Below are 27478 nucleotides of genomic sequence, written 5' to 3'. Positions count from 1 at the left end.
GAGCCTGATATGAGACATCCAGAAAATTCAGTATTTATGTTTTCTGTTTACATACAGTAGTTTTTATGTGCTTGTTTCTCATGCAATAAGCACTTTTCAGTGATACCTTTTCCTGGTCTTAAAATCAGGAGTTAAACACAGTTAGAAGGGAAAAAGGGATTTTACCTTGGTATTTATTTTAAGGATCCTTACGTGCACCATGTCCAGGTCAAATGCACCAAAATGCACACTGGAAAATGCACCCCCAAAAGATCTGGTATAACATTATAGATCTTACTAATTAGCATATCTATCAAAAATTCCCCAGTGAGAGGCTTGAATGAGCTCCCCTCCCCAAGGAGCCTTCCCCTGGATGGTTCTATCTCAGTTTACAGAATGTGTTCTGGAGAGGACCTTGGGATCTGGGGTACACTGATCCCTAGCTACGAAGCTTCTAAAACGTTTAGTCTCTCAGCTTGACAAACAAATCCAAGAATGTAGGCAAAAAAGCACTAAGAATACAGAAGTTGTAAAAAAGGTATAACAGGGTATAAAGAAAAGGCAAAAAAAATCATCATGGCATCATCATAAATATCCAGAAATGCATCCAATTATGTTTCCTTACTGCCTGTAAATGAAATAGCTCAGGATTGTCCCCATTATCTTTCAGGCACTACTTTTTTTATTAGTGTTTAATCAAATTACCCAAGGTCTGAAAGGAAGTCAGAAATTTTTCCAAGAATCTTTGTTGCTTTGCAGACACCCATTCTGGTTTCTTTTGTTTTGATATTCTTGCACTGATTTCTCACCAGGCTGGTGGTTTTTTGTGACATTCTCATCTCCATCATGGATCTTAAGATAGACTGAAACATCTTTGAAAGGAATGAATAAGAGAGGCCCCCTTGTCTTAAAATGGATCAAATCAGCGCTGGTGTGGTCTATAACCTATCAGTCTTTTGGGTTTTCTGCTACTCATTCCTTTCCATGAAACCATCTGAATGTAAGAACTGGAGGATATTTTCAAAGCAGTTAATGGGTGATAAAAGTGTCCGAATAGCCACAATAGTGTTGGCTGTGCCAGCCTATTGAGTGGTTCATGAAGTGGTCAAACCTCATGCTCACCCTTGCAATAATGAGAGACAGTAATCTGAGGCCCTCTTCCTTGGCAGGATAGACATTCCCAACTTCACCATTTCTATCTTGGCACTGATTCTGAAGGGGTCCTTTAAAGGAAAGGAAGAGTTCATAATATTTAAGGACTTCATGTCAGAAGTAAAATAAAAGGCTTTACAGGAAATATTCCCACTTAGCTGCTTTCCAGTTGTGAAGTATAGTATTGTAGCCCAAAGATCTCACCTCTAAACCACACCTTATTCTCTTGGAAGCCAAAAATAAAATAAGATGAAATGTAAAGATAAGCAAGGTTCTATTCATTCTTTACAGCACAACTGTCTGTCTTCTGTTTTTTGTGTTCTGAGAGCAGTGGGAGCATCTGACTTATCATCCCCACTGCCTTCTACACTTCTTTACTAGTGGGGAAAATAAATGATAAAACTGAGATGCAGGTGATTGCTCTTCTGTTTGCAAAGTTAGTTTCCCACCGCAAACAGAGTAGTACAATTCATGCATCTTGGTTATGTTGTTTTAGGCCATGAGCAAAAACTGTGTCATATTTTTTCAACACAAGAGTGATTTTTTTGGATCAAAAAATAAAGTTCAAGTCTTGGCACAAATGACAGAAGTGTCTTTGAAAATAAAGAAACAGTTTGCCAAAAAGCCATAAGGTAGTCTAAGTCATGCTTGACTTTTAGTCCTTTCAGGAAGTTCTGAATTCCAGGGCTGTCCCACCCACTTGAATTCTGTTACACAAAGTTCGCTGCTCCCAACAGTAATTCCAATTGCAGTTTGAGAAAAGACTCTGCACCTCTTTTATTGTACTGGCTGTGAGTGAAGGTATTCATACTGGGGAGTCATCTTTCAGATGGTAAATGCTTTGAACAGTGTGAATGAGCTGAATCCTAATCCTTTCCATAAGAGAACTGTACAGATCTTAGGAGACTGCCCAGATTCACCTTCCTCAGAAGGCTTGGCTGTCATGCTACTCTGAAGCAGGGGACAGTGAAACCATCACTGTTTTTAATGTTCAGCATACCATCAGACTCCATGCTTATTAAGTATCTCACTATTAGGAAGACTGTTTATATTTGTGCTGAGATTCAAGTTAGCATCCCAGCCCTGTCTGCACAGTTTGATTTCCTGATGATTACTCCAATACTTATCTTTTTTTTTTCTCAAGGTCCCTGCTAGTTCACATTTTTTCTTTCCAGGAGAGGTTTCACTAACCTCATCTATACTAACTATACCCTAGAAAGTGGCTTTCTAGCCATGGCACTGTGGCCTGTCAGGCCTCTCATTGACAAAGAACATCCAAACCATTTTCATACTTCTTGTCCAGTTGCTGTTGAGGAGGGCCTTCTTGGTCTCTGATGTACTTCCTTGACATAGTCTTCCCTCTGTCTGAGACCTTTCCTTTACCTTCTTAATTTTTGACCTCCTCAGACTGGAGTTGATGCCTGCCTGCCTGCCCCATCACTGTCATTGTCTTCAGCTTTGCCTGCACTGCTGAGTCTGAGGTTGCCTTGTAACTCGGTGCTCTTTTACTTGCTGCTCTTGCCACTGCTTTCAGTAGCTGTGCACAGACCTGCTCCTCTGCATTCAGTGCACTTGTGTCCAAGGCCATGGCAGCGTGGCCTTGGGCAGCTTGTGTACCCTGGCACCTCCCTTTTTTACACTCAGCTCATCTTTTTTCCCTCTGGGCTGTAGCACTCCACACTGTGTGGAGCTGTCTAAACACTTTGGGTGCACTGATTTCTGCTCTCTACTTCTGAAAGCGTGTATTGTGATGACACAAAACTACCAATTAGTAGTTCATCCTCATATCTGGTTTTGCCTTATAGTCATTGCTTTCTGGTGTTTTTAGTTATTTGTTGCCTTTCAAGTATTTTTTCTATTTCTCCTTTGCAGTTAAATCTGTGGCACTTAAGACTAATGTGATATGGTCTGTAATTTAACCATGTTGCTTTTTTTGTCAGTTGTGCTGGACTGTGCAAAATATTCCTCCAATTTCTTAACTATAATTCATGTAAACATGTCCACTTCTGGAGAGCGGCTGAAGTAGCAGGCCACAGTGCTAAGATAATTTCTGCCATTAAAAGTAAAAAATATCCATTCTTACTTTGCCAAGTGTTGGGTTGGGATTTAAAAAATTGTGAACTGTCCTCTTGTTTGACAGGTATATTATTTGCATGTCTTACATCGTTTCATTTGCATCTCTAATAAAATTCATGCTTTTATGTACAAATAAAATTGGAAAATTAGGAATTCTTACTAAACTTCAAACAGATCCTCTCTCTCGTCTTTCATCGTATCTTTACATCCCTCTTCTCAATTCACATATTTTGGTTCAGTCATCACCTACCTTGCAGTGTTCCTTCAGAAATAATAGATGTCTGATGTACAGAGTCTCTATTCTGACTCTATTCTGATTTTCAATTTATGCACACATGCTTAACATTTGCTTCTTTATGTCTCTTTGTTAATTGTCATGACTGGGTTTCATGATACTGGTTTGTCTTCTCCTTGACATGATTTCTGCCCACTTATCTCCATTCAATAAACAGGAATGTCCTAGGCATTAGGTGGTTAGGGGTCAGTACAGATTAAGTGGAAACACTTTTCACTGCAGTTAGCCTAGTCACAGTTGAGTGGAAATTGTGTGAGCTCTTTTTCTTCCACATTTGCTAATTCCTTTGCTGGGGACTGTGCCAATGCTGATAAAACTCTGCATTTCCCTGGGCTGCATGTAGAAATCTTTTTTTAACTTCAAATTACTCCCTAGAGATCCATTTCCTTGTAAACCATTCTTTTTATGCCATGTGACTGCTGGACAGGGTCTGGTCGTTCATCTGTATCTTTTATCTTCAGGATTATTCTTCAAAGTTACTAGTTGATGCCAAAGTTCTTCACAGTGTAATATAAACATCCTCTCCCTTTTCAATGTCCTGACTTTTTTTTGTGGAGGAGGAGAATACAAGGAGTGAAAGAATAGGATGTGACCCTGAAGAACTTACAGGAGACATCAAAGGACGAGCAGGATTAAAAATTCCTCTGCCCTCTTCTTACAGATGGTAGTCTGGGCACTAACAGAAGGAGCCCCAGGTAACACAGAGTGTTGGTAATGTGCTGGGGAATTTAATCCAAGGTCTTGAGCATGAAGAATGCAAGGGGTATTGACAGAAGATTCAGTTCTCGGTCTTGTACTTTCCTGCAACCTAGTTTAGCTGCTGAAGGGCTGTTTCAAACATCAGTCTTTTACTGTCATGTCAGAGGTTTTTAACACGTGTTAAGAGGCACGCAGTGAACGCGTGACAAATCGATTCATTGCATGGCACTGACAATAGAGTTCAGAAGTGAGTAGTTTCAGCTAGTCTTCTCTGTTAACTAGGTTTACACCCAAGTACTAGGTGCTGGAAGTCATAAATCCCACTCTTATATACTTGCTGGACAATTTATGGTAAGACATAGTTTAATTTCTTACCAGTATTCTTGTGCACCCTACCTTTTAACAACTTATACCTAAGAAAACTAAATTTTGGCATGGAGCAATTGGAATGTCTCCTCCTGGAAAGGAATTTGACAAATAGTGAGAGGAGGTTTGTGGCACTGCTTCCATATTTTCCTGGCAGTATTGCAGAGAAATTATAGAAGATGGAATCTTCCGTGCTGCTCCATACAGCTGCTGCCAGGGTACTGGTGGTAGGCATACTGCTAGATGAAGTTTAGCAAAAAAATCCTATATTCATGGTCTCATGTAAAAATATAATTTGAGAAATATGGTGCTTTCTGACGAAGGAAAACCACAAGACTACAAGCTCTTGTACAGTTGCATAAATCTGATATGTTAACTGGAAAGTTAAGCTAAAAGTGGAAATACTTGTGTTGTAAGGAAAAAGTAGGATGAAGCAAGTTACTGGGAAAAATATATTGGGCACTAGAAAGAGATTAGTTGTTTGTAAGGTTATATGAGCTGCATTTCCCTGGTATTAAAATCAGTTGCACACCTATTAGTAACCTGTGTCTGGCAGAGTGTAAACAAGAATACATAAATATCAGTGATCAGATCTAATTGTTTCAAATATGATGACAAAGAATTCTCTTAAAAAATAGGAAACAGAAAACACAAAGTTTGTATGCTTCTGGAACCCGGTGTCCATGAACAGAGCTGGAAGGTCCTTGTCAAAGGACATCAGTTTTTTGTTCGTTTCTGTTACATGAAAAGCCTCTGAACATCACTGTGGAAGGCAGGATCTTGTTGCCTTAACACTTCCTGGTCTATTCCCTGGAGACCTAGCATATTCTTTAGTATCTGTACCAGAGAGTGGATCATAAAGAATGCCATACCAACAAGTGAACTGCTAAATGCCTTTAAAAAGAAAAATCACGAGTAAGCAAGAATGTGTTTTCATACAGATTTAGCCCAAAACATCTCAGAAGTAAACGCTTTGCCATGTTTTGGAAAGCTGGTGGAGTATGTCCCTGCCATTAGAAAATCACCAGCTGCAGGTGTGATTTTAAATTGGCAGGTTTGTTGCAACTTTAGGGTATAGGAAGACTGCAAAGTGTTTAGGATCTGTAGGAAATGTTCATGTGGGCAATGCCATTAGAGTCTCCAAAGACTAGGGTGGGTTTAAACCACATTTTATTCTATGAAGCAGTGTGTTTTTATCTATATTTCCATTGTTAATTAGTCAAACATAAAACAGTATTTCCATTATTTTCTTCAAGATTGTGATCAGGATCCAGCGTATCATTTGCCTCTCCTTTTACCCTTTCTTAAATGTCAAGCAAATGCTCCCTTTCTTTGCATACTGAGATCCTTTCAACAATTTGAGACTTTCTAAAATGAGTGTTATGGCTAAGGCACCACCAGCCACTTTGTTAAGGGCTTTTGAGTTCCAGCTCTGGGTCTTTAAACTGTTTATGCCTGAGGGGGTTGTGCTCTTACATTCTTATGTGGCATTTATGTACTGTGGGCTTTTTCCCCTCGTTGATACCGAATCTTCTGTTAATGGAACAATTTGCCTTTTCAGCATAATTATTGAGAATTACTCAGAATTACTGAGAATTTTATGATTTCTATTTAGTAAATATTTAGTATAATTTAGTCTTTACCTCCTCTTGTGCTCTGTGCTATCTAATACTAAGCCAACTGCATTCAAATCTCCCAGATCTGAGGCACCAGTGATGTTATATAGCGTGCCACTGATTCGTCTCTTCTTTTTCTAACAGAGCCTTTCCTTCCTATGCAGGTTTATAATCTCACAGCAGCTTCCCTAATATTTCAAGGGTTCTGGAAAGGTGTGTATCCAGGAGCTAATTACAGAGACAGATACACCGGTTGCTGGATCACTGGATATCTGTTAATAATTTGATACTTCTAACCTTGTTGAATGACCTCAGATTCTCTTTCTCCTCTGTATTAGAGAACATGTATTCACTTCTTTTATTTCTGTACTGTGGTTGTTTTATTGCTCATCTATATCCTTGTGGTTATCTGATATACATCACTGTCATATGAGAAAAAAAGCATCAACCATGACTTCTTAAAATCAGTCAAGGAAGTTTTGTGCATACATCAGCAAAGAAAAGGGTGAGCGGTTAAGAAAAAATGTAGTAGATTTGTCAAATAGTACTTACAGCTGTTGTATATCACATAGATATTGGAATTGTGTCAGTCACTAAGGTGCATCAAAACACCAGGTGTCTGATCACTACAAGCTGTGCAACACAGAAATGAATGTTAATTCTTAACTGATAGGAAGAGGATGAATGTTGAATTCTGTGCTGCAACATGCCACCAAAAAGGCTTAGAAGTGACCAGGAATGGTGAGACAGCATCTGCTATACTTTGTGACAGAAATATTGCAAAAATACACAGTTTACATAGAAGCAGGTGAATTAGCAGTAAGACCTCAAATGGAGAAGACAACAATACAGGGCATGTTAACATATAAGCATGTTCATTTTTAGGCTACCATAATCAAAATGATATTAAAATAAGTTCTGTTAGTACAACAGGGCTTTGATGTGCCTGATGAAAGAATAAATTAAGCAAGGTTTTTAATTATTTTTCACCAAACATGTGGAATTGGGGTAATTTTGAAATTAATGGAAAACATTGAATGGAACATAGAGTATTAACTGCTGGCTTCTTCATGAGGATAGATTCTTTAAACATTGACAACATCAAAATAGCATGTTGACCAGACTGAGGAAAGAAAACTCTAGAGACTAAGTGATATGTGTTTGTTTATGGGTAGAAATCACTAAACACTCAAAACCTGTGTTATAGCTACTGTAACAGCATCTACATCTCAGAAAACAAACATAATGTTGTAAAAGTACTTGCTGAGAATAGAGATCATAGGTTGTCTTAGAAGCATGCTTGAAAACAGACAAGCTATTACATAATGGAAGGGTTAACATGAATTTGAAGTTTGGGTTTGATTAGGTTGACGTCTAGCTCCAGGAGCATCATGTAATGAGGAGTGCCCCATCCTGTCTTTCCCAACCCTTAGGCCTGCCTCTCCCTCCCAAAATAAATTTGTGTCTGAATGATGGGAACAAGTTTAAATAGAAGACTTGGAAAGAAGGCTTTTTCTAGCAGTACCCGTTTCTGGAGAAAATGGCAGTATAAGAAACACAAAATGACCGAATGTAGGCATTTAAAAGAGTATTTTATGCAACTGGCCATACTTCCAAGCATAAAAATGCACTGTGCATAACAGGATAAAGTTACTGACTATCTAATGAGAGTATACAAATGATTATGTGAAAACATAATATAGCACACAATCATAAAACTCATATCTTACCTTCAGCACACAAATTATTACTGAGAAAAAGACAGAAACTTCTAAATTTTGTCAGTGTCAGTTCTGTTGATGTTACAAAGTAATATCAAGGTTAAGAAATATGTAGCCAATTCAGGAAGCTACATTAAATTCCTAGCAGTGTTAGCCCATGGTGGGTGTTAATATTCTTGAAATAAACCGGAAAGATTTCCTTTTATTAGCTGTTATTCCAGTTTATTTGCAACTGAGTTGGAATAATTCCTATCCAAATGCATGTGGGTAAAGTTTAATTTACATAAATTAAATGGCACACTGAAAAACTTGAGAGCAAAATTTATTTTCTCTTAATGCAGATGAGGTTTTCTCTACCTCCCTCATTTTCTCAGGTGCAGTGATAGGATGGTGGTTAAGAGGTGTGTGAGCATGCATATGAGGTTTTGGGAAGGTTGTTTTATTTCTTTTCAGAGCTGCTAGTAGACTGTATGAATTTGGGTGAGGAAAGGCAATCAGTGGTTCAGCTGTGAGTTACAGCCATGAACATTCTGGGATCCTTTTAAATCAAGTTCATACTGCCCGTACTCTCCAACTGCTACTCCAAAGAAAGAAAAAAAGGAGCATCCTCAACATTGTTTTCTGTTCACCCCAACTGAATAATGCTTTAGTCATATTCATGGCACTATGGGCTCTTTTGACAGTGTCATTGGACTCTGTGGAGAGACAGGCCAAGCTTTGACAGGCAAATGCCAAAATACTGTGGTTTTTTTTGTTTTAGAAGTGTTTTAAAACTCTGGCTAAGGTAGCCAAAAGCAAGCACCTTAAAAGAGAATTAGATCATACCAGCTATTTCTAGGATGCAGAAGTCACTTAGCTGTCCCTGGATTTGATGTAACAAGGTTCCTGAACCCCTGAGCAAGTGGAAGTCCATCCCAGCCCAGATAACTTTTATTTCTTTTTATTCTTCAAAGAAAAAGTATGCTTCTTAGAGAAAGGGACTCTTTCTCATGATTCACCACTTGTATCAGCAGAAAAATATCTCCAGTTTTCTTTTGATGGCTGAGAAGTTGAGACACTTGTCTTTGGCTGTATCAGTCAGTCCTGAAACACTGAGATTCATCCCACCTAGCCTGCCCAGAGAGGATTCAGTTCTGTCACTAACCCACAGCTGGCAGACACGCAATGAACTGCTTTTTAGAGGTTCTCTGCCCAGTGCGTATACAGGGAGCATCTAGATGGACCATGTCATTTGGAAACCTCTCCATTAAGAGAAGGGTAATCTTATTTTACTTCGAGTTTTTGTTTTCATCACAAGCTACTGCACTGTTTAGTACCAGTAACTGCAGTCATCTGCATTGAGCTTTCAAGATAGCAAAGAAAAACCCTCCAAACTTAGGTCTCATTCTCTCTTTCTTTAACCTTGAAGGATAGAAACTACCTTGTTCATTGCAGAGGGTGAGCATGGTTGAAGTGGTGGGAAACAATGCTGTTAATAGTTCCTTGCATGTAAATGAGAACTGGGTGTGACTTTTGGAAGCCAGTGAGGAGATGAAGAATTGTTATTCAGAGCTAGTACTGTGAGCTAACGGCCTGTTTCAATAGTGACTTTCATTAAACATTCAGAGTTTTGTATACCACATCAGAAGTAAGGCTATCGGAGTAAGAGTTTGTGTAACAACAATGTGATACAAGAAAGAAGCTTGCTGCTCTCTCTTAAAACTCCTTTAAGGGTTTAAATTCATCCTGGAATGTTGTGTTCCACAGCAGCTGCACCATGACCACTGTGCTAGATCAGAACCAAGATGCAGCTTCTGATCAAAGGAAAACAGCCATCACTTTCAATCTCCTGGTAGAGGATTGATGAAAAACACTTCTGTGTGTGTTAACTTTGTGATTTGATTTGATTAGCTGATGCATTTATTTGGTGATTTCAGAATTTGATTATTTAAGACACCGCCATTAACCTATTTGATTTATTGATCCAAATTCATTCTGACCTAGACCTGGCTATAGTTAGATTTTAATTTAGAGAATTAAAACTAGTTTTGGCCTAGTGATATCTTAGTTTGTTCTTAATATTCTCTTACTAATTTTTAGAGAGAAAGTCTCTTCAGAGTGCATAGTTCTATGTTTTGTGTATTATTTGTTCTTTAAAACCCAGAAGCCTTCAGGGAAAAAATGTAATTTAGGTCTGGCATTTGAAAGATATGGCTCACTTTAAATTAAATCCTTTGTTCCCACATATTGCACAATATTTCAAGCAGCAGGGAAGTAATACCCTGTAAGTTTCAGTTGCTCATTATAAAATCCAAAATTAACTAGTAGCAGGTAATTATCCACAAACTGTCAGTCACTCATTTCAGTAAATCTCTTAAATACGTCAGTTCATATGCATAAACCCCAGTCCTTACTGTACTGTGAACTGAGTTAGCAGAAATATAATTACCTAAAGAAAATAGCATCTAAAATCCCAACATTTGGTTCCACTGAAATATCATAATGATGCTCAAAATGAATCATCAAATTCACTTATTTGGAGACCCGGTTGGAGGTCAAAAGCTTTTATATTTAACGGGCTTCTTCAGTGAAAGTCAATTAATCCTGAAATGGTTGCGAGTGAATACAATATGCTAAGGAGCCAGAACAGAGAGAAAGCTACAAAAATGTCATCCGTGGGTGGGAACTGAGGTTGGATTTCAGTAGAGAGGTGAAAGGCTCCTACAGATGAGGGTCGGTTCTGCAGGAAGTTGGAATATATTATCTATCTAGGAGAGCACTTTGACTGTCTATTGCTTGAGAATACGCAGAACATTGGAAAGTGTCACTAATGCTGAAGCAACCTTACAGCCTGATTTCTTCATGGCTCTTTGTCTGGTTTGGTGCTCACGCCAGGCTACATGGACTTATGTAATGGTGGTGTAGCCTGCCAAGGCAAGGAATCCTCAAGTGTGTGACTTACTGGCAGCAGATTTACTTGAGCAGCCAAGCCTGCTGCAAAGCACCAGAGGACTACAGGGCCCACTGAGTCCCTTGGGTTACTGAGTGCAAAGTGCCACAGATCCAGGCAGCCCTGTCATGAGAATTTAGATGAGAAAGGACCACAAAACATTCAACATATGCCAGGAGTGCTGGAAATGCAAAAAAAAGGGCAAGAGCTGCCTGAGACGCTAAACTCTCAAATCTGAGGCAATGGACCAGAGCTGCCTGGTGGGTTTTCTGACTCAGGCCAAGTGTCAGGGCCAAGGATTAAATCTGATTATGTTTTCATGTGCCAATTCCAGCATTCCACCTGAAAAAGATAGTTGCCTCATTAAATGGTGATTTGTTTTGAATTGTGTCACAAAGACTGCTGTAGTATTGCAGGAGTGTCAGAATGGATGACATGTGCTCTGAATTGTGGGAATAAAAAAAAGTAATAGTATGAGTTCTTTTCTCTGGCTTGATTTTTCTAAACATCTGAAATCAATTTTGGACAGCTTAAGTAAGAGTAACCCACAAGCTAAGATTCTTCCTTTTTAATGGAATATGCTGAAAGGAAATTGCTTTGCTTAATTTTAAAACTCTGTTTAAAATTTTCCAAGCAAATTGTTCTGTATACCAGTCCTACCAGCAAGGAAACAAAGTACTAACTGTACAGCATGCCTGTTGCCCTGATTTTTAAGATAATAAAGAAATTAGGGTCATCCTTCTTTGCTCCTCCGTAACTCAGTTATTAGACTGATTTCTAAAGAAAGAGCAGGCTTAGGATCTAATATCAATAACAATATTTTCTGTGAATGTCTCTGCTAATGGCATAATACAATGAAAAAGTACGATGTGCTTTTTTTGCTGATCCCCACGCTATGAGCCGCAAGTTCAATTGGCTGTTCACTGATCTTCCTCTTTCCTTCCCAGTGTCAAATAGCCATATTACAGGAAATGGCAGAAGTGGCATGGGCAGAAGAACCTACATTCAATCTTGGTTGATGTGTTGAATGCAAAAACCATCAAGATAGGTTAGAGAAAACTGATCACATGAATAAAATTAGCCTCTGCCTAACTGCGTATTTTCATTACTTTCTCTTTTGCAAAAACCACAAGTGATAGAACCTCAGTCACTAGTATATGCAGACACACACGTGCATATTTACATGTGTGCTCAGTGATACCTCTTGGTAAAGGCTATAGTAATGTGTGAACTCAAGTAACAATACATACTCAGATACTGCCTTCTTGTATGGAAGCCCACCATAATTACAGTGTGGTATATTTTTCCCTTATCCATGGGTTTTATAAAGAGTGGTGGGTGGGGCTTCTGAGCAAAATAATTCTGAGGAAGTCAGTATTGTATGGCAAAATGCAGATGCTACTTTTCTGTACCAGGCAGAGGTCTTGTACTCCTTTACATGGCTCCCCAAGGTCTAGCAGCTACAGCCTTTGGCTGCCTGAAAATGAGAACCTAATGAGTGGCTGCTTGTGAATGAGAATGTAGCTTTGCTACCATATAGCAGTCAGTTTTATTAAGTATACTTTACCACTAACACTGTTATGTTCTGCAATTTCCAGCAGGTACCATATCTTCTCCTTGGTAAAACAGGAATTGATGGCACAGCTTGTGACAGCTGAAGACTATTCACTTCAGGACTCCACTGATGTAATCTTAAAACAATTGGTATCACCTGAAGTTGATAGCTTATTTCTCCAGGTTTTTAAAATCAAAATAACCCCAAGCAAACAAACACAACAACAACAACAACAACAACAAAACCCTAAAAGACAAAGAAACCAAAAATTTTCGTATTTGAGTGCAATTCAGTTGCCTATGGCTTTTTTCTCATATGTGTTTATTCCTCTTCTCTCCATGCATCTTTATTTGCAGTGCTACTTCTTCATTGTCTCTTATCTGTATCTTATCTCTGAGAATGTGAGGTGTGAGCTGGGAATTTGGCTTCGTCTACATTAGATAGAGCCTGATTCTATTTATCTGTGTTATCTCTGTGAAATGTATTATTGATCAGTGCTTCTGCCCATTCCTACACTCTTAATAATCAATGGAAAAGATGAGAATGGGACCCAGTTCTTCAGGTCTTAAGGGTTTCTCTTCCCTTCCTGAATTTCATAACAGATGTTTTATACAGCTCTAAGAAACCACAGTCTCATATAGATTAAAAAGATGTGGCCAGCAGCCAACTTCAAATAAACAACCTCTGTTCTTTCATTAAAAGAAAACATTATTGTAATATTAAATTACAAGTCAAATGGTGAAGGTATCTTTCCTTGTGTACAAGATATTATCCTTTGAAGTCACAGAGCCCAGAGTGATTGTCACACAAGGGTGACCAAATAGGAAAAAGGAAAAAAGTAAATAAAAAAGTAACACTGGTTGTTTTTCACATTCCTCTCCTGGTTATAGAAACACATGTGTTTGGATAACAAGTTTCTTGTTACCCACATCTTCTTCTTTCCCTGAACTTTAATGCCCTATATTCTTTATTTGTTATCTAGCATATGTTACCTTTCTGGTGTGCTTCTCCATATTGACAAAAAAGGCTAGCATTCCAGCTGTGCCTTGGTGAAATATTTTGAAGTCAGACATTCTGTTCAAATTCTCACTGATGCTGCTGAGGGAATGAGTAGGAAACTTGCCAATGAATCTAGCTGAGATAAAGGAGAAATTTCATGGAAGAGCTGGTGAAAGGCCAGTTTTTATCCTGGTGTTACGTAGCAAGCCTTTAGATGAAAGAGATGACTAACAATTAATCCTACTGACTATTGCTATTTACCTTTTTTTCAAACAATACAAATAAAACTTCTCACTCACAAGCTAACACGCCAGCACTTTGCAGAATACAGGACAGTCAGGAAAGTGACCTGGCAAAGCAGTGTGAGTCTGCCTCATCCTCCATTTGCACCAACAACTTATCTGGTCTTTGGTTTCACACAGTTTCTTATTCCCAGCCCCTTCCAGCTCAGCTAGGGGTTATTTCTGGGGCTGACAAGTGTTTTTGTTGGCAGCTACTGATTGACTGTCTGGATCACCCAATATCACAATGTATTTAGCATTCTAGATGCTACAAGAAAAATAAATCTGTTTTGCCTTAGAGTTTACTTGGGCTTTTTTGGTGCCGAACGATCTCTTAAAAATCCTGGAATTGTACAGTTGCTACTCTTTAAAGCTTGCTTTTGACTGTGTCTTGAAAATTCTGATACTCACTTCTGCTAACTGGGGAATTGAGTGATATTCTTAGTGAAGTCTTGCTGTTCTGCGTTCCCAGCATGTTAATATTTTAACTACCTCCTAGTTCACTTTTCTTTAGGTGAAAAGACATCAAGTACAGGCAGTAACAATTGCATTCTCCTTTCTTTTTTGAGTCTGAATTGGTAAGTGATGAATGATATGTTGCAATCACTATCATGTCAAAATACTTGTTACTTGTTCAACTAACCTTGGTATATTTGAAATTCTTGTTCAAAATAATTAACCGAAACAAGACCATAGCCATAACTAAAGTAATCAAAATGCAGTTTACAGTGCTTTGCTCTGTTACTAATGTGAAACTTTGCTGCAGAAAAAACATTGATAGGAGTAGCTCAGTATAATAGGTACCATTTCTAAACAGATCTCTACCAGAATCAGACCAAAGACAGCCAGTAATGGCATGGTTTTAGCATCTCTCTCATTCTATACTCCATGGTGTGTACCTACTGCTAATTCCTCCTTTGGATGCTTTTTTTCATCAGGAGTATTTGTGTTATGTTATAATAAGAGTTTTGAGCCTCATTCTTACACATTCATACTCAGATCAGTACTTTAAATCACACATCATGCTTCTGATAACAGACTACATTTTGGTACTCTCAGGAGGACTGTGGCTGGGAGCTTTTCCTGTTGCAAGAATTTCTGTCTTCTTTACAGAGGTTCTTCATGTACCAGAACAGCATTAGATGTAGCCATGCAAGTGTCCTTATAGAATTGATAGTTTAACAGCATTTTCCATGGTCTCCTAGGAAAAAAATCAAATATCTGGTACCTCTGCATCTCCTCCCTGTTTATTACATTATTACATATTATTGTATGTGGGTGGGTGGGTTGTTGGTTTCTTTCTTATTTTAAAGTTGCTTTTGGGGAGGAAGGGGTTTCTTTGGTTTGATTTATTTATTTAATGATGTACTGCAATACCTGTGAGTTATACTTTTGTTAGGTTTATTTAGACCATTCCTAATCCCTTGCTCCTCCTTGGATTAAGATGAACATCATCTCTGGGGAAGCCTCTGAAGTGATTAAATAAAGATCAGTAGAAACAACTAACTAGTAGGCTCTTTCAATCTTTGGTCTTTCTATCGGGGTGCTATAACTCTTTCTTCTTCTTTCATCTTTGTTTCTCATTAAAAGAAGCTGAGAGGAGAGACATTATAAAAGTAATAGGCAAAGGCAATGATAACCTAGTCTTTTTAATAAAGCAGTCAATCATTATTAAGGTTTTTGAAAGAAGAGGAGCTAGAGGAAGTTAAGTGTTATATGATTACTACTGATTCCATAAGGAGGATTTTGTAATTTAGAAGAGAAAATAGAATATACCCAATAGCAGGAAACTAGCAAACAATATTCTTAAAGATTGTTATGGTCAAATGAAATGCATACTTAGTATTTACAAATGGCATCATGTGTATTAGTCTGGGTTTTTTTGTTTTTTTGCTTAAACATGACTTTTGTCATCTTAAAACATGTCATCTGATGCTTTCCCAAAGGGGCTATATTTGTCACTGCCATGTTTTGGAAACAACTGTATATGTTGATCTGGTTGGTTTATATATCCTATATTTAATTTAATATCTGAGTGTATTCTCATTGTTAAAAAGAGTTGTGGTGAATTATTTTTCTTGTTTCACTTCCAGGCAGACTTATCCAAGTGACTTTGTGCATATGAATATTGCATTTGTGTGTGAAGGTAGAGTGCAAAACTGTGCATGACTTCTTCAAGGTAAAACCATTGAGAAGCACTTGGCATGCAGGTTCTGCATGGGGCTTTGAGTATTAATAAGGGAGCCATTCAGGAGCATGCAGGTTTTCAGGCATTTCTCTTCTGTTATCAGGACCCTCTCAGTGTTGCAGAATTCACTGGTAGCCATGTGCTCTGCAGCAGTTGAGTGGATTTTAGTAGATTTTAATGAAACTAGGAGATGTCATTGTTTCTGATACAAAGTGGATGGAATTATCTGTTATGTATGAATTAGTTTTTGATCCCTCAATAATCTCCAAACAGATTCATCAGAAGTTAAATGTTGGAGAAAAGCTTGTAGGATACAATGACCAAAAGACCTGGAAAAGAAAATTAGTGTTGGCTCTTCCTAGTCCAGGTGAACCAGGAGAGCTGATAAGACAACAATAACCAAGTCTTTGCATCATACTTTTCCTTTGTTTTGCTAAAAACTCCTTCCCCAAGAGGTTGATCCCATCCTCTGTATTATTGTACACAGTGGCTCAGAGCATTAATAGCAGGATGGGAATAGGAACCATTCTCCTGAGTAGTGTCTGGTAGACAATGCTGTACATTGAGAGCCTCTGTTCCTGTCTGAGAAGAGTTACCAGACAAAGGAGGGTATCTAAAAAATCTGCTTGTAATGATACATGGGCATCCTTGTAGCTGTCTTGCACTGCTGCCTGAGGGTTTAAGTACTCAAAGGGGAATCCTTAGATGATGAAGAGCTGTTGACAGTTATCCTTGTGTCAAAAGTAGATCAAGAAAAAAGAAGTGCAGGAAATGTGCCTTTGTGCTTGGATAGCCTCTGTGAGCAAAGCAGCCCCGGAGGGATTCTTAAAGCAGTGCATACATTTAGAGCATTCCTAAGGCTCTTACTAGTAAAACAAAGATGGAAACGGACATTAAGTAACCTCGAAGATCAATGGAGCTCAAGGACAGATTAAAGTCACTTTTGTCCTCCCCGCTTACCTTGTGTAAGTTCACATTCAATTACTTTCAAGTAATTGAAAATAATTTTCTTTTTCCTAAATTGAATTTTACAGGATCAATCTCATATTCATTGTAATAATTAAATCAAGACCTGAATCCGAAAATTATATTTCTCTCACTTTCTTGCTGGCACACAATTCCTCTTTTTCTGTGAAATGTTGCACTGCTGTTACATGGTAGTTGAAGGGTGGGGAGACAGAGCTCCTGCCACATGCTACAAAATACAGAGGCATCCTGAAGTTGGCAGCTGAGCGTTGCCTGAAGGACAGCTGTCTAGCAATTAGGTATCCTGTTTCTCTCTCACCTGATTTTGTTGGTTGCTCTGGGCAACATGCAGAAAATTTTTTTTTGCATCTTAGCATACAAATTGGTTGAAAACTAGATATTCTCTCTCATGGGAAGCTAATTTTAGAAATATTTTTTAATTTCTAATCATGATGAAGACTCAAAATTTTAACATTTTTCACAAAGCAAATTGTTCCAAATTCATGCTTTGAGTTCATCAAAATTAGTCTTTCAGTATGGCAAAGAGTCTGTTTTGAGAACATTAAAGTATTTCCCTTCAGCTAGGTATTATATCATTTTACTGCATTAATGTTAAAAACCCTGAACTCAGAGCAGATTACAGAGTGAAGACGACATGTTTCAACCTTAATAAAATGATATAATAGTTTCCACGTGATTCTTTGGAAGATACTAGTATTTCCTATTAAGTAATGGAACTGGCATTTCCATACAAAAACATGCCATGAGCAAATGGTCACTCTGCATTTTACTGTCATCAGCAGAGAGTGGCTTCAGGCAACCTTTTGAGGGATCCCATCCCTTCTGCTTTTGTCTCTGCACCCACAGGCTTCATATCTTCCTTCACCTTCCCTTGTGACTATGCCTGTCATACTTGCACGTGTGAATTCACTCACACCTCCTTTTAAGCTGCAATTGAAAAACACTATGAGTGCTGTTCTAAAGGAATAAACCAATTATATTTCTTCCTCTACATTTATGTGCAAGAGCACAACAGTTTTGGAGAGCTGTTCCCTTGGAAGGCAAAACGTATTTCCATCATGTATTCTTGCTTCTTTGTAGCTGCTTGAAATCCTTTATTAAGAATTGGACACGTCCCCCTGAATTTTATTCATTTCAGAGTAATACATCTAATATAAGTCAGTCATCCAAGTTTTGTTCCCTCTGGGAGGATGGCTCTTCAGCAATTTGCTTAAAACAGGTGTCTTTAGGGTGCAATTTCATATCTCTTTTCTCAAATGACAAAGGCAGGTTGAAAGGCTTGAGTCCTTCCTCGCTTCCCAGCTCATCGTCCGTCTGATTTTGGAAACAGACAGTGTGGCCTGATGTTAACAAGATTGAAAATATTGAAAGGTTAATCTAAAACACTTAACCAATGAGAAAGGAAATTTTTCCTTAAGAATGGATGGTGTTTTTATAGCAGAAAAATGAAGAAGTATCTTGAAGTTTAAAAAGGAAAGAAAAGTTCTTGAAGAACCAAAGGATTTCACTTTTTGGTTCATTTAACATTTTTGATTAATTTTTTTTTTTACTTTTTTTCTTTTTCCCACCTCTGTTTTTGGCCAGTTTTCAAGAACCCAAAAAGATCCATGTTCCTTGTGGAGAAAACACAGTTATGCATTTCTTAAATGATTCAAATCTTTTTTTTCCCCATTAATGTGAGTGGAGGAGGAAGGGAGGAAAAGGTACCAGATTAAGAATTCAGGAAGCGGAATTCTGCTGTCTCTGACACAGGCATGCCTTTTACATGATGTCACCCCAGCGAGGGCCAACTTTCAGATGCAAGACTGTAGTCAGGCCAATGGAATTCTACCAAGAAGAACAGAAGTTGACTGCCAGTGAAGCTGTAGGTCATATGAACAAATCCCTCTTATCCAGAACTGACACTGAAACAACCTGTGATAGCTGTCAGGATCAAGTCTGTACACAGGTAGCAGGAGTGCAGCAGGTGCCTCTTCTACCACTCATCCCAGCCTGAACAGAGGAGAGAAAACAAAAAGTGGAGCAGAATGGAGTTCTTCCAAACACTACATCTCAAATATCCTTGGAAACCTTTGTGCTGTTGGGCAGCACATGATTGAGTCTGAGCAGCCTGAAGAGAGGTGAGATGCAATGCAAAACCCAGCCCTCATTACCTGTGAGTAATGAAGAGTTAGTATTATAAAAATAGACATATGGGTATTGAGCAGCTTTGCTGTAAAAAGAGAAATCTTTCCAAGTTAATGTGGCAATATGTGCACACATAAGTATGTGCATGTACAATACACAACTATCAGGATGAAGTAGATGGCGTATTTTTGGATTTCAAGAAGTGTTTTTGGCATCCTATTTCTCAATAGTAATTAAAATAGAAATTCAGATCTATTTCTAAGTCGGTGTAGATGTACACTGAAAACTGAATAAGAAATCATAATTAGCAACCTGCTATTCAAAGGCAATATGCCAAGTTAGGGAAGTAGTATTGAGAGGAGGAGCCAAGAATTTAATCTTGCATCCTATTCAGTAGGTGAGGTTTGTGAGAAAAATATAGATAGCATGGGCAAAACATTTTCTGGGTGAGTTCAGTCTAGTAGCTGTAGCACAGGGGTGGAAACCTGCAGTGTACTGTGCTCAGTGCCAGAGCTTCACAAGTCTTTGTTTTTGAAGGGAGGCACAGTGATTTTATTAGAAACAAGTATTTGATGCATGAAGGGATGAGGATGCACTCTACAAAGCATTGGGGAGAATAAAGAGTGGTTGCACAAAATGATTCAGGAAACACCACTATCCAGGGAAGGAACTGGCCACTGAGTGACTGAATAAAGAAAGTGAGGAAATGTGAGACAAAGCAGCATTTTGTGTATCTAGGGGCAGCCAGGAAGCAGCTTGCTGTGAGCAGCAGGAGAGGGGACTGTCGGAATTTCGTACAACCGCAAATGTCTAGTTGTTCAGTATGTCATGGAAACTGCAGATGATCTTTGCAATCCAAGTGAATATTATAACAGGGACTTACTGGTGGTGAAAATCTCTTCGGATTGATCCACTTACCACCCTTCAAGGAAGATTCTTGTCAGAAGTCAGCAGGTGGGCATGGACACGGCTTTCTGTCTCTTTTTGGATGCCAGATGGGATTGCAATGTCTGAGAAGGTTCTCTGAAGTAAATAAGCTACCAAGACAGCTACCAAATCTAGTCCCTAGCATAAATGACTGGGTTTAGTTTTGCAGAATGTAACTTATTTTTAGAAACTTTGTAATGGCGCCAAAGAAGGACGAACAAGGTGTGTTCTTAGATATCATTCATGTTCTGCATATAAAGCAGGAAGGAAGGTAAAAACCAACAAAACAAATAAAAGTCTGTAAGTGTTCTGCTAGTCAGATAAGTTATATAAGACTTGGGTGTTATACAATGAAATGCATGTCTATATTCTCCTCTGAGAAGAGACTGTGCTGTGTGACTGGCCTCCAGCTCACTGGAGAGGAAGCAATCTTCCAGACTTGTTAGGACAGACTTTTTCACATGGTGTTAAATTAGCAACCAAGGGAAATGATAGAAAAGCAAGAAATAAAAACACTTACTTAGCAGAAGAGTCAAGGTATTGAGAATAAAATTAAACAAGGCCCCAAGGACTGAAAGAGGAGTTCTTCAACTGCCTGCTACCAACGTGATGAGGCTGGCTAATAAGCAAGTGGCAGTGGAATGCACTTACTAACTTCTAAATGTAAATGCTGCTCGAATTTCTCACACTAGCAGGGAGAATTCCTGTGATTGGAATCAAAGGACAGAAGTAAGTTTGGAACAGCATTTTATGGCTAAAATGACATTGCGTCTTTCCCCGGCCATTGAACAAAATGATCTTGAAGGTCAATCAATACCTAAAATAAATGTTAATGGGGGTGCTGATGACTGCTTACACTGTCAAATCCAACTAAAGATCTGGATGAGATAATAAGTAGCCTGTTGTGCGTAAGGGGAGGGGGAAAATAAGTTTTTTTTCCTTGTGTGTGTACGTGTATGTGAAACCTTCAACACAAGTGGCATATTGGTGGTTTCATTCTGCTAGCATGGGAGCATATTTGCAGATATTGAATAGATGACAGAATGAAAATTCTCCTGTCACTTATTAGTATAATATCTTGGATCCATTCTCAGTAGATAAAGAATTGAGATAAGAATTGAGCTCAGAACTAAACTTGGATGTTCCACAGATGGAAGTGGTTGTGGCTTGAATACACCTTTCTTGGAAATAGAATAAAAATCTGAAGTGTTCTGATATGTACTTCAGCTGAGATATTCAAATAAACAGACTTTAGTGCCTAAAAGACATCTGAAAGTGCTGTATCTTGGTAGTTCCAGAAGAGGTAAATTTCTCAGAATTTAAAACAGTGCCACAGTAGCTCAGCTGAAAGAAAATCTGTGGACAGAAAGATTCAGATAATAATTGAGTTGCTTGTGTAAACAGCTAGAAAGCTGCAAGGCTATGGCTGATAGGGGAGACTACGCTGTTATAAAAAATAAGGAAAATACTTCATTGCTTACACTAAAAGGAAGTTGAAAAGTTGAAAGCTTAGATATAGATTAAAAAAGCAAAAGAAATTAAGAAGAAATCAGCAGGAAGTCTAAGGAAATCTTCCAAGTGCATTAACAGCAAAAATATTTTAGCCATTATATCTATCATAAATGCATGTGGTAGGTTTGTCAATAATAGAGACAAAAAGGAAAAGTATCCAGTAAATATTATTATTCTAGGAAAAAATAAAACAAAAAATTGATTTTTCACTCTCACATAGAAATAATTCATAACAACCAAAAAATATTGTAAAAAACTGTTATTATAATGCCTACTTTGTAAAACAGCTGGTTGAGACAGCGTGTATTCAAGAATTCTGAAAGAACTAATTAAGGAACTTTGATAGACATCTATGTTGATATTTGCAGTAAGTGTGTCAGGATACCGGGGAAATTCTGCAGAACTGGAAGAAAGTTAATACTGCTTTTAAAAAGGGTAAATGGTATAAGCTGGGTGACAGTACTTAATTACATCTGCTCTACTCCTGCGAAGTAGGACTGCTTGGTAATATGAAGATTGCTGCCTTGAAATCAATCTGAGTAAAAATATCAGAATACTTTATATAGGATCAAAGAGCTAGAAAAGGGTTTATAATTACTTCTTAATCTAAAGGGCTTATTTGAAAGGACATCTTGTTGCAGTGTCAGTTTTTCAAATGAGTTTACCAGTTTGACAAAAGTCATGTGGGACGTCCTACCTCCAGTTATGTTCTTAAATTGATAACTCTACACGTGCACTTAAGTGAGTGCCTGGTACAAATGGCTATGTCACGTTTGGTTTTAAACAAAAGTATAAACAGGAATTATTGTCAATTAACTCTACCTATAATTGTCCTGTAAATGTGAGTTCTGGGTTATGTTCTATATAGGAGTTTAGGAGTAAGCCAGAAGACAGCACTAAAATTGTACTGATGATCTGCTGATTATTTAAAGATTAGGGTAGGAAAAAAAGGCAGAGTTCAACTCACCAATGGAACTAGGTATTTCAAAGGGAACTAACTAATACAGTGGAGGGTGGAAATACCTGGCAGGAAATACATCACAGAGAGACTTGATGTCATGGTAGATGATCAACTAAAATAATTTATTTTGGCCGAACTGTCCGATAAGATTGTTGCATGGATTAACAGGGAGATCTCAGGAGAGAGAGGAGTGGCCATTCTGCATTGAATGACAGTAGTGTGCGCCAATGTCTGCCTTTCTGCCTTTTTCTCTGAAAAACTGGAAAGGGCTCTAGAAGATCCTGAAGTAGCACCTTGTAGGCTTTGGAAAAACTGTATTTTGTTGTGTTGCTCCCCTTTTGACCATTACCTGCAATCTGGACAGAGTACAAGAGTGATGAAGTAAGCAAGGAACTTGGGGTTGAACCAACTAATGAGCAAAGAATAAAAGAGTTTAATAGCAAGCACTTGGAGCTCACAGTGACATTTTCAAAGAGCAAGGCTAATAACTTAATGCTGTAAATATTCTTGAAGGACAGAGATTATTTATTGAGCTGAAAATGGAAGTTTTAGGATCATTGAAAAATACTTGGATTGGTAGTAGACAAAGAGTCTTCTTTAGGCTTAGTGTGACTTCCTGACAGTCAGATCTATTAGTCTGTACATTAGTTTGTGTTCTCGGAGAAGCAGTGAGAAATATTGAGTTGTTATTTTGATATTAGATGGGAAATACCACTAGAAAGTGCTGTAAAGGAAATTCATGTTTTGTCAGAAAGATATCTTGGCTGGTCTGGAATTCATTTCCCATCATGAGTTCTATAAGTATTTTCTGTAATTTTCTTCTCTTCTGCAAGGTAACATCAGGATTCAGGAGAACAATCAGCCCTGCAGGTATCTTAATGCTTTTTTTGCTGTAAAATAGTGAAAGAAATGGAATTACCTTCTCAGTACTGGAAGTTTCTTATTTTACTGAAAAAGAGACAGATTTGTGCTGTGTTGTTAAAAGATCCCATATTTTTCCTGTGACAGTTGAATATGTTACACTGTTTCTTCCTGATCATTTCATGTTCCTTAATTACAGACTTAGCTTAAAATCATTAATCGCCTTCCTCTCCATCTTATATTTCTTTTCACTTAAACAATTGACTTTTGCTGATCAAAACAGAGAAATCATGGAGGTGAAAAGTAATAGTCATTATTTTTTTCTATGCTGAAATTTATGTCATACAAAAATTACATGCAAATATGTGTGAGAGGACATGATGTGGGATTATCAGAAGCATCTCTGGATTATCAGAAGCGTCTTAGTGACTGTGTGCACTAGATTTTCAATTCAATCAAATAAATTGAATGAATGGGAAAGAAAAATAATTGAGATTAAAAGTAAGAGCATAGGCTGGACTAGAGGCTGCTAAGCTGTTACTGTGAGTCCTCTTCTGCTCAGCAATAGCCAGAAATTCTTTGTTGTGAGGAAATGAATGAATAAGGACATATTTCTGTGGGTGCCCATCAGCAAATTCCTTGTCCATCACTGAGTCTAGGATCTTCTGTCCAAGTACGCTTTGTCTGTCAGTGAAATTGGCTGTAATGACTGCCTTTCCTTCCTCTCAGATGTCCTACCTAACCTCTCAGGTAAATGACATCTTCCCAGGTTAGGTGAATAGGGTTGTTACATGCAATAGAAGGAACCCTTCCAGCTTTTTGCCAAAACTGAGTAGGGTGTTACTGTTGTTTTGTATCTTATTTGTCTCAGCCATCACCGATGGCAGTGGAAGTATTTTCCAAGTATCTTAGGGCTCTGTTCATGGTAATCTGCCACTGAATCATATGCTTGTTAATGAGAAACAAGAGGAATATCCCAAAGGTGTTTGTGGGGAGGGGGTGTGGGGTTTGAGTGCTTCAAATATTTTGCTTAAGTTTTAGTTTTATCAGGACAAATGTCTCTAGCAGATCTTCTGCTATGACTGTACTATGTTTGTGGGTCCCACGATACTCAGGATATTTCCAAAGTATACAAGCAGCTTGAAGTGTGTGAGGAGACGAGTGGGTGGAACAGACTTTACAGAAAGCCCTGAGGGAAGTAAATACTGAAGCTACAGCAGTGCTTAGCAAAGATTGGGAGACATCTCAAAAGACAGAGAACATAAGCTGGGAGGAGCAGACTCTAGTTGTCAAAAGCCCTTTCCATAGCAGAATTTCTTTTAATATAGTGAAATAGATTTGTTTGCAATATATGATTGTTTATTAGCATGGATTTTTCAAAAGACAACACTTTCACAAGGCTGGCTAAACTTTGGCCACATAATTCCCAGTCTTTTTGAGGATTTCATCCTGTTATTGAAGATATCTTGCTTATCAAGGCAGTGCCTGTGTCTTATATGCAGTTCAGAATCAACATTTCCAACATTAATGTCCCTACATATTTGGAAGAAGAAGCAGGAAAAAATCTAGTGTTTGACAATTGGTCTGTGGAGACCCCAAATCTGTCATCAGTACACCATGTGTCTGCTGCAGCATAATGCTGTTCTGTTCTAAAATTACCCTTCCTTGGAACCCCTTGAATGACTGTCTTTAGTAACATAATGAAAGATGGAAGGATGCAGCATTTTCATGCTATGAAACATTTCACAGCATTTTACTCACTGTGTGATGCATTGTCATCTATACTAAAATGAAAATTGTTATAGCAGTTTAAAATCAGACCAGATATTGCTGAAAAAACTATATGAAATAGTGAGGGAAACATATGAACATATGCTCATGTTTGGGGGGGCTTTCCTTTTTACAGATACTGATGCAAGTTCTCATAATATTATTGTTCAAATTAGTTCTGCTGAGAATATCTTAGATGTTTTCAACGGAGTGTCTGTACATCCCTGTCTGAACTGCAATTCATGTGAATAAGATTTCTGTCTCCTCTGACATGATTTGACATTTTTGTATTGCTGAACTCATAACCCAAATGGCCAAGGTTTGAAAGCAATTCATTTTGCATCTTGCTGCCTGTGAACACCTTTTGAAAACAAATACATTTGTTTTTGCTAACTTTTTCACAATTTCTAGAAAAGGCCAGTGATAATCTTAGATACACACTACTGCATGCTTAGTTTGGGACTTGTGTGTTTTCACATGCACAGGTTAAATAAATAAAATAGCTGCTGTTGGTATAAATTGTTCCAGAGACATCAGGATGGTACTGCACTGATGCATTGCAATGAAGGTGAGAGTAATATAGCAGGGCTTTGTCATATATATGCTCATGCTTTATTATATGGGAGCATAGTTTTGTATGGCAACATCAAACACATCCCCTCTTCTTTTTATTTTGGTATAGCTGCTGTCTGCTGTTTTGGATCACATGAAGAAAACTCTTCTGCATCAAATCCAACGCAGAAGCTCTCCCTGATAAAAAATAGGATGGTTTCATTGCATCAGCCTTCTAAACCAGGTACCACAAGTCCTCTTCCTTACATCCTCCTTATCTCTCCTTCAGAATCTAGGTGTAAGATAGATGCTGGCAGTCACAAGCACCTCTCTCCAGAAAGTTATGACCCTGTATTTCTGACTGGAACTAGAGCAATGACTCAGAAAGGCCACTGTAAACTTAAGGCAATTCCTTATTTCTGTATTAAACAAAAACAAACAAACAAACAAAACCCCACAAAAAAAACCAAACAAAAAACCCCCAAAACAAACAAAAAACCCAAAACAAATAAAAAAACCCCCAAACCAAAACATCTGAACAAAGCAAGCAAACCAAACCATAAAGAACCCCAAACAGCCCTCCACAAAAGAAACATAACTCCCTTCCCCCTCAATAAGCCAAAAAAACCCAAAACCCAACACAGCAGGAAAAGGGAAAAGAAAGAAAAAGGAAAGAAAAATAAAATCATCAGCACACTGAAATCCACCAGATTTGGGATTGGGAGTTCTTGAAATAAAAACTAATTAGTGGAGCTGCTTTCCCACCACTCTAGAACAAACTATCTTCTTTGATATTGAATGAAATTTTTTTCCAAATGGAATTTTATTTTCACGACATTGAGAAAACCAAGTGAGCTGTGAGGATTTTTAACTTGTGTTCGCTGCCTCTTGTCCTGTCAGTGGGCACTACTGAGAATGTCCAGCTTCCTCTTTATTCCCTCTCATCCATGTGTTTGTACACATTGATAAAATCCCCCATACTGTACTTTTCTACAGACTGGACAGCCCCAGCTGTGTCAGCCTCTCCTCTTGTGGAAGATGGTCCAGTCCCTCAGTCATCTTTGCGGACTTGTGCTGGACTTGTTCCTCTAAGTCTGTATGTCTCTTGTATTAAGGAGCCCAGAGCTGGGCACAGCACTCCAGATATAGTCTCACCAGTGCTGAGTAGAGAGGAAGGATCACCTCTCTTGATCTGCTGGCAGTGCTCTTCCTAACGCAGCCCAGAAAGCTGTTGGCTGCCTTTGTTGTAAGGGTGTAGGGCTTGCTCACAGGCAGCTAACTGGTCACCACTCTCACAAGTCCTTCCCTTCAGCTGCTTTCCAGCCAGTCAGCCCCCAGCACAAACTGGTGTATGGGGTTATGCCTCCCGAGGTGCAGGATTTAGCTTTTCCTTCAAGGGATTCCTATCAGCCCACTCCCCAGCCTGTTGAGGCTGCTCTGCATGGCAGCACAGCCCTATATGTGTCAGCTGCTCTTTTCTTTTTGTAACCTCTGTGAACTTGCTGCGGGTGCACTCTTGTCTCCTTGTTCAGGTTGTTAATGAAGATGCTAAACAATAAAGAAAGACCTCTGGGGATTAGAAAAGCTACATGTTCCTCCCAGGAAGTGGCAAGGTGACATAGAGGAATGTTCCTTAAAGTAACATCTTGCAGATGGTATCTAATTCTTTGAAGTCCTTTCTGACATACCCTGGAATGTCCATGAGCTTTTTTCGATCTAATCTTTAGAGCATTTTTGTCATATCTTAAAATATGTCCTTTGCTGATTGTAGTAATACAGATATATTTCTCTATTATACCATTTCTTTCCTTTAATTTGTCATGTTTTTCCTTTTTGCTGACTTGTACTTGAGGTTCTCCGGTTCACGAGCAAAGCTGGATATGAAACATGTGTAAGGTGGTACATAATGGAGTTACAGGTTTCAG

The 27478-nt window shown here is 38.4% G+C and overlaps 1 protein-coding gene across 1 annotated transcript in view; it reads left to right on the top strand.

The window, feature by feature from the left end:
• Nucleotides 1-27478, top strand: part of LTK (leukocyte receptor tyrosine kinase) — a gene marked incomplete at its 5' end in the record, with an annotated part of 95202 nt that overhangs the window by 15022 nt on the left and 52702 nt on the right. Inside the window, one exon of the mRNA XM_069018739.1 lies at nt 25684-25797. Coding sequence (XP_068874840.1) covers nt 25684-25797 — 114 coding nt within the window. The remainder of the gene's footprint in view (nt 1-25683; nt 25798-27478) is intronic.

This window comes from Aphelocoma coerulescens, chromosome 5 (genome assembly GCF_041296385.1).
Source record: "Aphelocoma coerulescens isolate FSJ_1873_10779 chromosome 5, UR_Acoe_1.0, whole genome shotgun sequence".
In the NCBI taxonomy this organism is placed as follows: Eukaryota; Metazoa; Chordata; class Aves; order Passeriformes; family Corvidae; genus Aphelocoma; species Aphelocoma coerulescens.
This window is presented reverse-complemented; position numbering and strand designations above follow the sequence as displayed.